Source organism: Acanthopagrus latus, chromosome 8 (assembly GCF_904848185.1).
Source record: "Acanthopagrus latus isolate v.2019 chromosome 8, fAcaLat1.1, whole genome shotgun sequence".
Classification (NCBI taxonomy): Eukaryota; Metazoa; Chordata; class Actinopteri; order Spariformes; family Sparidae; genus Acanthopagrus; species Acanthopagrus latus.
The window spans coordinates 20695313-20708412 of NC_051046.1; the positions used below are offsets into that span (position 1 = coordinate 20695313).

General features: G+C 39.8%; 2 protein-coding genes across 3 annotated transcripts; both read right to left on the bottom strand.

The window, feature by feature from the left end:
- Positions 1 to 1275: 1275 nt before the first annotated feature.
- On the bottom strand, positions 1276 to 6698 carry LOC119024951 (high choriolytic enzyme 1-like). The gene is made up of 9 exons (XM_037108203.1): positions 6664 to 6698; positions 6447 to 6525; positions 5721 to 5766; positions 5232 to 5384; positions 4908 to 5025; positions 1922 to 2100; positions 1755 to 1836; positions 1487 to 1617; positions 1276 to 1391 (listed from the first exon to the last, which is right to left on the bottom strand). The coding sequence occupies exons 2-8, from the start codon at positions 6510 to 6512 to the stop codon at positions 1491 to 1493; spliced, it is 771 nt and encodes a 256-aa protein (XP_036964098.1). The 5' UTR covers positions 6513 to 6525; positions 6664 to 6698; the 3' UTR covers positions 1276 to 1391; positions 1487 to 1490.
- A 2206-nt stretch (positions 6699 to 8904) lies between these two features.
- On the bottom strand, positions 8905 to 13025 carry LOC119024949 (high choriolytic enzyme 1-like). 2 transcript variants are annotated; one of them, XM_037108199.1, is made up of 8 exons: positions 12874 to 13025; positions 12521 to 12566; positions 12173 to 12325; positions 11164 to 11281; positions 9933 to 10111; positions 9640 to 9721; positions 9116 to 9252; positions 8905 to 8998 (listed from the first exon to the last, which is right to left on the bottom strand). In XM_037108199.1, the coding sequence occupies exons 1-7, from the start codon at positions 12946 to 12948 to the stop codon at positions 9120 to 9122; spliced, it is 786 nt and encodes a 261-aa protein (XP_036964094.1). In that variant the 5' UTR covers positions 12949 to 13025; the 3' UTR covers positions 8905 to 8998; positions 9116 to 9119. The 2 variants fall into 2 exon arrangements, with proteins under 2 accessions (XP_036964094.1, XP_036964095.1); XM_037108200.1 differs by having other exon boundaries at positions 12521 to 12563; positions 12874 to 13022.
- Positions 13026 to 13100: the final 75 nt, after the last annotated feature.

The following is a 13100-nucleotide window of genomic DNA, read 5'->3' on the forward strand; positions in this document are numbered from 1 at the left end:
ACACTGACTGAAGCAGTAGAAGTAGGAAAATACATTTTAAACCTTGATTTTACATTTCACATCAGTCATTCTTTACTTTTTATAAAATTACACATGAGCTCAGGTGCAATGTAATTTTGTGACATTTGAACAGATTCACTTGTCACATGCTGATATACAGTCATGTACAAAACACACATACATTGACACATACATGCTACAACGACACTGAGGCTGTTAACATCAGTTTTAGGTTCAGCTTCCCACCCACACCAACACAGTGAAAAGGACAAAAATATATATTAGAATAGTCCAATAATCTCATTAAAACACGTGAGTTCATAGATGAATAATTTATTTTAAAAACTATATAATGCGGCATAATAGCAATATCCTCATAGCAGTCTAGAAAACTGTGTTGTACCAATAGTCCAGTCCAGTTGGATCGACTCCTGGTTTCTCTTTACAATGAAGTGTCAACAGGCTCAAGTTTTCTCTTTTATATACCATCTCATTTTATTCTTAGTCTTCTTTAAAAAGGGTTTCCGCTATGTTTTGTTTGTAATCTAAAAGAAAGTTCAAGCAGAAGTATTTTGGAGTATGACTGAGTTCAGGTAACATTCAGCTTTCAAGTGTCAAGAGCACCAACAACCCCCATAAGCTCCCATGTTAAATCTGAGCCTAAATGTCTGGAGAAGAGTGGAGAATGCCATCTTTCTAACTGGCTGTCATTCCCTCATCATTCCCAATCTGATGCATTCAGCGACTTCTCCTGTCGCTCAGGATGTAAAATTCGGCCATAAGTTTTCAATACAAGCAGGACTTTTGGAGGTAAGTTCCGATGAAATTATGCGATTTCCTTACCACTTCTCCAGAAACCAGCCAGAAACTTCTTTCTAATATTAATGTTCCCCATCTCAAAATAGGAGAATAAATATTTTGTAGTAAATGAGTACTACTGAGCCTACTGCTAAGTGTCAGTGTAATATCCTCGCCTGGCACCTCATTGAGCAATCGGCCATTTTGTCCCCCTCTCTCTCACAGACAGACACAGTTGTCTAAATACTTACAAACTAAAGCATCAGGCATGAGCAAAAAAAAAGGTTTTCTTTTACAATTATTCATTTTCAGTCATTTCAGTAATTTATTAGTCATCTTTTAAAACAGTTTCCATAATGTCTTGTTTGTAAGCTAAAAGAAAAAGTTAAAGCAGAAGTATTTTTTAGTAACACTGAGTTCAGGAAACATTTTTAGAAATTAAGTACACATGTAAACAATAGTAAAACTCAACAGAACTGTATGTTTTAATGCAAATTTATTGATGTTGATTGACTCATAACAAATTTATTGTTAAACCGTGAAGACAGCATTGATGACGACTCTCTTCCTGAAGCATGCATCATCTCATTCACCTGTTTAAAAAGAAAATGTAACAGTGGTTGATGCATAGATAAATAAAACATATTATAGAATATAGTGCTGAAAGGATGTGTTGTGTTTATTTTACCTGTTCAGCACTTGTACAGCCTGTTGAGTCTGATGATGTCCATCTGGCTTATCTCAGTGGCTGTGCCAAACTCGACGCTGGAGTCAGGGATGGCCACCAAGGTTGGCTGGTTGTTCTTAGAGAAAGCGTACCTGAAGCCACAGTTATACAAACATTAATAAGAGTTGCACTTTAAACAACACACCCTAACTGACCCTTTGCAATTTGAAAAGCTCTTCATCACAGATAGCAGCAACACTCATACCAGAGTGGCTTTTGTTTCACTTACTTGTGGTAATGCATGACAGAGCCGTAGTCGTAGGGGGTGTCCTGGTTCAGAGTATTGATTTTGTCAAAGTTGTGCTCCATTCCTAAGGATTTAAAAGAAAACAGAGTTGTCATGAGATCTGTACCTGTGGTGTAATGCTGTAAAAGAAGAGTTTTTTAATTACACACCAGGGGTGACGTTCTCCAGCAGGATGCGGATGTACTGGTCCCGGTCAGAGCGTTTCTGCTCATGGTGGAAGCCCAGGGCATGGAGCACCTCATGCTGCACAGTGTCATGATAAACACAGCCTGAGCGCTGCAGAGACAGATCCTGTCCATAGCCAAGACGGCCAATGTAGGAGAAGCACCTGGGAAAATTCAGGACAGATCTCAGACAGCATATAGATACATTTTGTTAAGGGGAAGGACTCTGCATGTTATCTTGTTGTTGGTAAGTAAGGAAGTAATTGTAGATCCAGTATTTAGACATTCTGTGGGTAGGGTTAGTTGAAATATTTATTTTGTATAGATACCTCTTGTATAGTCACTACAGCGTCAGCTGGAGCATCCAGACAGCTGAATGAAGACTGATGAGCAAAGACCTAGTGACCCAACGAGGGAGTCCAAGTAACTCACTGTTCGCCACCCGTCGCAGGGTGTCTTACCCAATCACAGTCAGGAGATCAAACTGGAGAAGATCTCACCAGAGACCAATTGCTTGAGGCTCTAACCCAGCCAATCGCTGTTACCCAACATTCTTCACCGGTACCGAACTTGAAGTACCGGGGGGGTATGAAACTGCCAGTCTGCAGTCATGAAGGTAGACACCATTTTAGCCTGTGGCTTCCTGCAGACTCTCCTCTTCCTCTCCCTTATGGAGACCTGGATCACCCCAGAAAACGCTGCTACTCCAGCTGCCTTCTCAACTGCCTACTCATACTCCTCAAGACAAACAGGTTGAGGAGGAGGAACTGGACTCCTAATCTCACCCATGTGGTCCTACCAGGTGCTTCCCCTGGACCACCTACCCAGATTTGCATTTGAATTCCACGCTGTCTCTATTACCCTTCCTTTCAAGCTCAACATTGTGGGGCTCTATCGCCCACCCGGTCCTATCCATGACTACTATGATGAGATGGACGCCCTCCTAAGCTGCTACCCTGATGATGGCACACCACTCGTTGTTCTGGGTGACTTCAACTTCCACCCAGAGAAGTTGCACTCATTTTAATTCATTCACTTCTTCTCCACATTTGACCTCACATTCTCTCCACCCACCCATGGAAACAATTCTCCTTGTTCTCTTCTCTCCTCACTCCTCACTCCTCCTACCCCTCCCCCTTCTTCATCCCTTACTGCTGATGACTTTGCAACTTACTTTACCAAGAAAATAAAAGACATTAGCTCCTTATTTACTCCTATGCCCATCCAGAAAGTATCTCCCCCAACCCTTAACTCTGATGGCCTTACGTGCTTCAGCCCTCTCTCCTCTGAAGATGTTCACACACCAGTGGTGTCTAACTGTGCTACCAACTGTTTCCTTGACCTGATTCCCTCCTCCCTTCTCCAAAACATCTCACAGAACATCTTGCCATTTCTCACCACCCTGATCAACTTCTCCCTCAATTAAGTCTTTATTCCAGCTGCCTTCAAGACAGCTGCAGCAGAGCCCGGCTAAAGAAACCAACCCTGGACTCAGCTGACATCTAAGACAACACACTTAAATCTCTTCTCCCATTTCTCTCTAAAACCCTGGAAAGGGCCATCTACAACCAACTGTCCTACTATCTTTCACAAAACAACCTCCTTGACCCCAAATCAGACAGTCTTCTGTTTTCACTATGGACTAGATCACTAGGCTCCGCAAACACATATCATCTTACCACTGTTATGCAGACAAAACCCAACTGTTGCATTCTTTCCCCCATCCTCCAGGACCTACGTTGTAAAGCGCATCTTGCAATGTCTGGCAGACATGTAGCTTGGACAACCGCACATCACCTCAAGTTCAAGCTTCATAAAACTGAAAAAAGATTGCCCTCGCATGGACCTGTCAGTCACTGTCGAGGACGTCACAGTAACATTCATCCACTGCAAAGAGCCTGGGTTTAATCCTTGATGACAGACTATCCTGCACCCCCAACATCATTGCTGTGGCCCGTTCCTGCAGATGTGCCCTCTATAACATCCATGGCATCTGATCATTCTTCACAAAGGACACAACACAACTCCTGGTCCAAGCATTGGTCATTTCCCATCCGGGCTTCTGCAAATCGCTCTTGGCTGGGCTCCCCGCCTCTGTTCCCCCCTCATCCATGACCTCCACTGGCTTCCTGCTGCAGCCCGCATTTGATTCATTACGATGATAATGGCCTCAAGGCATCAACAGCACTGCACCCATCTACCTCCAAACACTGGTCAGACCTCACACCCCAGCATGAGCACCTCGGTCCACTACATCAGCTGGCTGGCTGGCACCACCATCACTCAGAGCAAAGAAAGGTCGCTCAGCGAAGTCACAACTCTTCTCTGTTTTGGAGCCTCAGTGGTGGAATGAACTCCTGACCAATAACATGACAGCAGAGTCATCCGCCATCTTCCGCAAAAGACTCACTTGTTCAGACTTCACATCAACCCCGCATAGCATGACTCCCTCTCAGATCACAAGCTGGCAGACGCAGACATAAAATGCTTTTTAAAACATGAGAAAGCTACCTTATAAATAGTTTGCAATCTGTGCGCATAATATAAGTGTCATATTATCAATATTAACATCATCTAACATATAGTTATCTTCATTCATCGAAATATAACTGGGGAAACAAATTATTTGTGGTTTTACAAAAAGGACACAAATGCATAGAGGGTCGCACAGACATGAACAAAAAAATGAACTGATTTACTCTGTGGTGAAGGACCACAGAGTAAATTCACAAAGGCTGATTACCAAATGAAACACAGCTGAACAGTAAAAAAAGGCTATAAAAAGACAAAGACAGGAAGTGTAAAGTAAAATGTGACACACCTAGAACCAACAACTTCGGACAGTAAAAGATATTATATTAGTGCCACATTTGTTTCTTGGAGACAGGGTTGCTAAAGGAAAACATGCATGGGAGAATAAATCAGGATATCATGCACAGTGTGTTGTACACCTCCTTTAACACACTCTTACCCATTAAGGGACTGGATTTTCAGGTACTCTCTCTGGGAGGAACGTCTCACAAAGCGGATACAAGAGAAATCATGGAAGGACTGCAGACCTCGCTCGATGATTGCCACCTCACGAGAAGCTGGAAAATTTTACAAAACTTTTAATATTAAATGTGCAATATTCAATGAGAATGAGCATGGAGTCTATTGTTTTTACATTTTGAATTATGAACCATTGAGAAACTTGTGAGGAGTTGCCTTTCATCGCCTTCATCATCTTTAATTCTAATTGGTTTATTATAAAACACAGATTGGACGTTAAAGAGCCACACCAGGAGCTACTCACAGAATACGCTGGAGAGGGTGTACGGCACGTAGACGTACCCATCGGCAGACTTGGGCCACATGCAGCCACGTGATGTGCAGGGGTCAGCGTTTCTCTCAGCCTCAGAATTATAGGCAACATCGTCCTCCAGATATGGATCACCAGGCGAACGGACTGCAGGGCACAGTCACCATAAGATTATTTTTCACAAGATCTGATTTGTAGTTTCTGAATATTGTGCAGACATTCAGCATTTTTACACAGACAACATTTAGACCAACCAGTAAATTAATGAGTAACTAATCATTTCCACCAGTTTTTTTTATCCCTGGAAGCAGAATTTAAAACTTTATGTTTGAAAAAAATAATAAAAATGTGATTGAACAAGGTAATGAACAAATTATATATGAAAAAACTCTGTTTTAGTTACATTGGGGGGCACACTTGCTCACTGTTAGCAAAAACTAAAATCTAAACTAAATCAGATATTTTGAAAATATAATTCCTTACCAATATTCCTGTTCACTCTCTCAATTCGCTCTGAAGTAGTCAAAGCCTGATGACCTGTGGAAAATTGATTGAAATTTTAGTTTATTCACTGCGTACCGAGCTACGGTGACACAACTAGTGACACTTTGATAAAAGATCTTAGACTTCACTTTTAAAATTACATCATTGTTTTTAGAGTTAACCTCATACAGTGTGTTTATATGGCAACAACACTATGGATATTACATTTGGATAAAAAAAAAGGACAGCAAACTTACAGAATCAGGAGGTTTCCAGAAATTTTACATCAAGAAAAAGAAGACAGAAAAGCAAATTCAGACTAAAGAATTGAAACATTTACTCAACTTTTGCACTTAAGTATATACATGAGGTAATTCTAGATTACTTATGCATTTCAATATTAGAAACTATTTTATACTTTTTTCTTCTACTTGATTATATTTAACAAGTGCTGTACTTTTAATTGCAATTATTTCACCGACATAAGCCCTTTTAAGATATAATAGATTTAATAGACATGCGAATCATAAGATTAAACGTGCATTCAGCATACTAACAAAAAACTATAAGTTGATGAGGTAAAACATTAAATGTACTATCAACAAAGTTAAACAAATGTTAGCAAACCTGTTTTATTAATTATATTTTACACAGCGTCCCAAGAAAAGACAGCTTCTCAATACTTTTGCAACCACTGAAAAATAGAATATTTGTCGATAAACTCGCCTCCCTCTCAGCCAAAGCTGACACAGCCACCAGGACCACAAGGCCCAGAATGCACTTCACGTCCATGTCAACAAACAACCTGTAGCAGAACACAAACAACCAACAACACATCAACAAACAACAAACCCTCCAAAAGATGATTTATAGATCATATTTTTGTCACCTTGTTCAGTTAAAAACCAGTATAGATGAGAATTTATTAATACAGCTCACTTACCGCTTTCCCTGAGGTGAGAGAAACACTGCGAGTGAGCGTCACATCATCACACTATAAAGCACCAACAGCACCGGAATCAAATCCTTTTAAGGGTATTCAGGACGGTGATGGAAGAAACTAGTGGAAACAGACCAGATTAGAATATTTCACCTTGATGCCACATTGCATTTTCCCATAACAAGAGCCTTTTTTCATCTTGTTTGATTTGGAGCAAACACACGGCCTCAAACAGCTTCTGTCAACAAATCACATCAACTGCAGCAGTAAAAGTAGGAAAATACTATTTAATCCTTCAATTTCACATTTCACACATCAGTCATTCTTTACTTTTTATGAACTGCACATGAGCTCAGATGTGTTATTCTATATAGTTTTGTGACACATGGACGGACTCACTTGTCACATAAATGAATGATGACATACAAAACATACATAAACTGACACACACATATACATTACACAGCCCCACAGCCTGTTTATCAGACATGGTCTGTACATGACATGGTCTGATGAATGTTAATGAATTATATTTTATGCATAGTAGGCCCTCTGGTTAATAGAAATTTCTTGCGGATATCAAGGAAGCTGACGGACAAAGAAAAGTTACCTTCAAACTTAAATAGACTGTATTTGGGAGCGAAATACAGACTTGACAGATTTTTCATCTCTGGTCAGATGGTATTTGTTAACCAGCTTGAAGGATCATATTCAGATTCTTCCATATTCCAACTGTTGGAGGTGACCCGTCTTATTTTGCACAAACTGCTGCTGACTATATGTAAAATCTGGGTTATTAGTTAGGTTGTTGTCTTGTAGTGCTTCTCTAGTCTCTGAGCCTGTTCTTTATGTGTAGTGTTAACCAACCACAACACAGCACCAGGTGCATCCAGTCACCATCCATAATTTTAAATAGCAGTGTGAGTTTGTGTGTTATGTGTTCATGGCATTAATGTTACATTTGAATTTTTTACACTACCCTAAATCTTTGTCTTCTTCTCCAACATCTGGTTGTTTTGGCCCTTGAAAAAAGTAATGCTAATGTGTCAGCAGACAGCTGAAGCTACACATCCAAAAACAACGGATCCCCGATCCCCGATCCCCGATCCCCGATCCCGTGGAAGTCATGATTGTGTCCACCTGTCTGATATTTATAGACTTCAACAACTCCTGAGAAAAATATCTGTCTCTTCAGCTGCCTGGCGTTCCACTTACTTCACCAGCTAATCTCTGACTGTCTGTCTCCTGTTTGACGTTGGGCACAGAGTGTACAGTGGATTTATTTATCATTTTTTAGGGGAAGTGAGACTGATCCAAACACTAAATGTAACCTAAAGCAGAGGTTCCCAACCTTTTTTGTCTTGTGTACCCCTTGAGCCTTTTTATCATACCATGAGTACCCCTTCACTCATGAGTGTTGATGATTCTCCAAACGTGGTCATACGAAACATTGCACAACTGATTATTAAATGAAAATCATTTTATTTCATCTCCTTAATTTGAACATTTAATTATCCTGCATTTTCTTTTTTTTTTTTTCAAATTAAACATCAAAATAAATAATATGTGATTATGTGATATGAACTAATTGTGGCACACACGTGCCATTTTATTACTGGGCTAATGAAATGACTGAGAATATTTACTTATCATCTTGGAAATAAATTAAAAAATATTTCCACCTACCACCTGTAATGTGTACCACTAGGGGTACACGTACCCCTGGTTGGGAACCACTGCCCTAAAGCATAAACAATGAGCTCAAATGTTGTTAAAAGGAGTTGGGTAATCATTTCCTGTGAGTTAAAATGATTCCTTTGTCTTTAGAAGTCATTTGATTCAGTGTTTAATGTCCAGTGTGTAATTGTTTGTTATATTTAGTGGTGTAGTTGCAGGTTGCAACCATTTGAACACCACTTATCTCTCCTTCCTTTAGGCCGTGTTGGGGTACTGTAGAAACAAAGTAGTGCAACAAGTCAGACTCTGTGGAAGACAACCCTCTGTACATTCAAAAGAATAATTCTACAGTAAAGAAAAGACAACAATTCTTATTTACAGATGATTATACACAGATCAAAATATACTAAGTAATATCATATTCAACTTTTGCCCCCAAATCCTTCACACTGGACATTTAATATATACAGATTCTGCTGCTTTGAGACTTTAATTGCTCAAACTTCAGTTTTAAACTCTGGATTGCCATCCAAAAGTGTCTGAAAGTGCAAAAACGACCAACAAGGCTTTAATGTTTGAAGGTTTATTGTCAATAATGTCTTGTTAAAGCATGAGAAACATTGTCAGAATGTTGTCACGTTGTCAGGGTTTCTTTCGTCAGCTGTTGGGAAATACAGCCAATATGTCAATGTTGAACAAACAAAACGTTAATCCAAGATAATAATTAGATTTATACAGGCAACACTTACAGCAACAGAGGTAAAACATGGGTACAAACCGAGTTATGGGTAACATCTGTACAGAGTGTTCAGTCTGATGATGTCATTCCTGCTCATCTCGGTGGCCGTGCCAAATTCAACATTGGCATCAGGGATAGGAACCATGGTGGGCTGGTTGTTCGCAGAAAAGGCGTACCTGCAGTCAATGAAGAGAACACAGGTTGAATTATTTATAACATAAAAACGGTTTATTGTTTATAGGTTGTTGTTTATTGTTAGTGATGTGAAATGACTACAATATAACACAGTGATGACAAAAAAAGTCAGAACTATACTGTAAATGTACTTTGTCAAAAGTACAAATAAAAGTACAAAGTGGATATATTTGCGTGTTTTTATATGGTCAACCGATTAATGGCCTGACCATTACTATAGTTATCAAATGAATGCAGTTGAATAAAAAGCAGAGTAGAAAGTGCTTTTACTATAAGTAAAGGGACAAAGTTTCATGACCAAATAAACATAAAACCAATCAATGTCATTCTGAATAAAGAGATGTTAAATGAACAGAAGCCTTGTCAACCTGTGGTACTGCATGACAGAGTTGTAGTCGTAGGGAGTGTTCAGGTTCAGAGTGTTGAGCTTGTCGAAGGCGTACGCCAAACCTGAGAGGAGAAAAATCACAACAACTGGTCAGAAAAGAGAGAAAAACCACGTGGTAAAGTGCTTTAGAGTAAGTCTGGAGTGAATAAGAACTCAGCACGTATGATATCAGACTGAATATTTTTGGGTGTTGAACTGTTGTTTAACAGCCCCAGATTTGTGTATCATTAGGATCTTTCTACTGTGCGTGTGTGTGGAGGCTAAAGAACATACCAGGCTGGATGTTCTCCCACAGGACACGGATGTACTGGTCCCTGTCGGAGCGGCACTGCTCGTGGTTGAAGCCGAGGGCGTGGAGCAGCTCGTGCTGGACGGTGTTGTGGTAGAGGCAGCCCTGACGGTCCAGAGACAGAGTCTGGGAGTAACCACGGCGGCCAACGTAGGAGTAACAGCTGCATCGGTGCAATGAAATGAAAAATGAGTGATAGCCAAAAAGAGTGACATTTTGAGGCAGGACCTGCGGTTTCAAAAAGTTACCCATCTGAAGAGGAAAACAAGTGTGATTTCACTGCACAGTGCTGGGTGACATAAGTATTTTTATTTCTCTCTGGTTTTAACCCCTCAACAAGTTTTATGCTCATAAAAGCTTCAGTTTCAGGTCCATGAAAAAATGTAAAATTATGAGTAGCAAAAGAGTTTATTTCAAATACTTGAATAATTGATAGGGGTTATTTATTTAATAATAATAAAAAAAACAGCTAGCCAACAAGTCAGTCAGTTACAGTTGGGGGTACTGAGGGGTCAGTCTATATAATGATATCATTGTAAAAGGTGAGTAATGCTTATGCTTTTTGTATTGATTTGAATGGAAAACTTATATCTAATGGCTGTTAATAGAGACCAGGGGATGGCAAACATTGACAGCAACATGCTGTAGTTGAAAGCAGCCGCATCAATACACTCAACACCAGCAAGGAGGTGAAAATGGAGAAAAATTCCCTAGACTCCTTTAGAAAATCCCTCAATTTTGTGCTTTGTTGAGTAGGAGAAACATTATACATTTTGTAGAATATTGTCCAAGACATATTATTAATGATCTGGGCCTTCTTATAAATTTGGCATATGTTATACAGTAAGTTCTTACTTTGTCTGCTCATTTGTCCCAGCGATGCACAAGTTCATTTGCACAGAGCAGGACCATTAGCACCCCCAAATCTTACATCCACCAGGATGACATTCATATTATCTGCACCCGATACTCGTTAGTTTAGCTGAGCATTTACTCGACCCTCATACAAAAGTTTTCAAGGATTCCAATTATGTCGGAATATGCTCAAAACATAATCAAGAATAAGATGAAGATAAAGATAGATTTGAAAGGGTAAAAGAACATTTTATAGCTGACATCAACTGCCATCCATTATCTTGCATTTCATAAAAATAGAAAGACAGGTTTGATTTGATAAACTGAATGCAGTTTACACAGACACACACAGTGTATTACCCGCTGTCTGACTGGATGTTCAGGTAGTCTCTCTGGCCGCTGTGTGGGATGAAGCGAATGCAGGACACGTCCCTGAAGGACTGCAGCCCACGCTCGATGATGGAACGCTCACGAGAGGCTGAGACATGCAGGTGAGAAGACACACAGGTGTAACAGATACACAAACACATCTACAGCCAACAGACTGTCTCAGTTAAACAACAAAATGTGTTGTCTGTTCATTCTCTCTAGAATTAGCACCTCTATCATAGCACTTTTGCACTTAAAGGCTCTTTGACAAATGGCAGTTTTAAATGCATGTTTTAATTCACTATGTTTACTTGAAACATTTGGTTTCTAACATGCAGATTAAATGCTGCATTTTGACATTATATGTCATAATGTCATTTTATCTGAAATAAAATGAAAAAATATTGATTCCTATCATCGGAAAAATGCTGAATATTGGCTGTGACAATTAGTCGACATACAGTATAAACATGTACTGTATGTGACATTTTACTTTTCTTGTACTTTTATTAACAGATACTTTACGACTTTTACTGAAGCACTATTTATCTGGCTGATTTTCAAAGTCATATTTTAATATGATATTATGATTCGCATTGACTTTTCAGTACTTTATGACTGATGGTAACTTGAGCATGGAATGAGACCATGTTTGTTTTTACAGGTGGGTTCAGAGGGTCGAGCTTGTCGAAGGCGTACGCCCAACCAGAGAGGAAAAATAATCACAACAAGTGGTAAGAAAAGACAGAAAACCATGTTGTAAAGTGCTTCCCGACCTTTTGAGTGAGTCTTGAGTGAGTAGGAACTCAGCACATATGAGATCAGACTGAATATCGTTGGGTAGGTGAGGCCCAATGCTACAGCGACACAGTTGACAGACTGGCTCATCACACAGTTTGGCATGATATTGGGTACGGCCACTAGAGGGCATTGTCCTTGTGAATGTTTTTGGTCGCTTCCTTAAACAAATAATGTTATTCTTCTGAATTCTTTTACTTACTGAAATGTGAGGAGATGACGTAGGGCACATAGACCCTTCCATCAGCTGATCTGGGCCACATGCAGCCGTTGGAGGTGCAGGAATCAGCGTTTCTGTCATTTTCGTTGTCGTAAGCGATGTCATCAATGACTAAGGGTTCCTTGTCTGAACGAACTGTAGGAGGAGGACATAATAGACTCACTGAGAGTACTGATGACTGATTGATGCTTTTGATAATGAGTCAAATTTAAAAAAAAAAAAAGAAGAAGAAGAAAGTTTGCCTATGGACTAAGATTTACAGCAGTGTTTATCAATGTACACTGTACACTGCCCCGCTTACGTGAACATAAGTAAGACTGAATGTCTCACCAACATCCTTGTTTGCCCTCCACAGGCGCTCAGAGACAGACACCTCCTTAATCAAGGAGATAACGTCACACATTAGTCATGACTCACAGTCAAATGTGTTAATGTAGAGTTCAATAATTTACCAGAAAATTAAAATTGTCATTTTCTATACAACCTATTGTCAATGAAAGTCAGCAGAAGTTTCATAGTCCACAAAACTTTTCTACAGCGTTGCAGCATTCTGATAAGTATCTGAAGTAGCTGGGGATTTATTTTTAAAAGTTACGACTTAATGATATTTCAGTAAGAAGTCACACATTTAATCCTCACTTAATATTGAAGTGGAAATCAAATCTTAACATAAACACCCTCACCTTCTCTTCAGCCCAGGAGCAGTCAGAGACCACAAGGAGGACAAGGAGGCCGACTGTGCACTTGAAGAAAGCCATGTTACCAGCCTGCAGGTGTGCAGTGTTAACACCTGGCTGCTGCTGCAGTGGCTGTTTATAGTCAGTATATCTGTCAACTTCCGAAAAAAAACCCCACCTGAGTGATAAGATGCACATTGCCTTGAAAACATGCTGCCGATTCCCACCTTAAC

Bases quoted from the DNA above. Each gene is read 5' to 3' on its own strand.
- LOC119024951 (XM_037108203.1), bottom strand. From the start codon at position 6,512: ATGGACGTGAAGTGCATTCTGGGCCTTGTGGTCCTGGTGGCTGTGTCA. The intron at 5,385-5,720 runs GTAAGGAATTAT...TGTGCCCTGCAG, and splicing joins GAGAGTGAACAGGAATATTG to TCCGTTCGCCTGGTGATCCA. The intron at 1,837-1,921 runs GTGTGTAATTAA...TTAAATCCTTAG, and splicing joins GCTGGAGAACGTCACCCCTG to GAATGGAGCACAACTTTGAC.
- LOC119024949 (XM_037108199.1), bottom strand. From the start codon at position 12,948: ATGGCTTTCTTCAAGTGCACAGTCGGCCTCCTTGTCCTCCTTGTGGTC. The intron at 9,722-9,932 runs GTATGTTCTTTA...TTCTCCTCTCAG, and splicing joins GTGGGAGAACATCCAGCCTG to GTTTGGCGTACGCCTTCGAC. The intron at 9,253-9,639 runs GTTGACAAGGCT...CATTGACTGCAG, and splicing joins TCTGTCATGCAGTACCACAG to GTACGCCTTTTCTGCGAACA.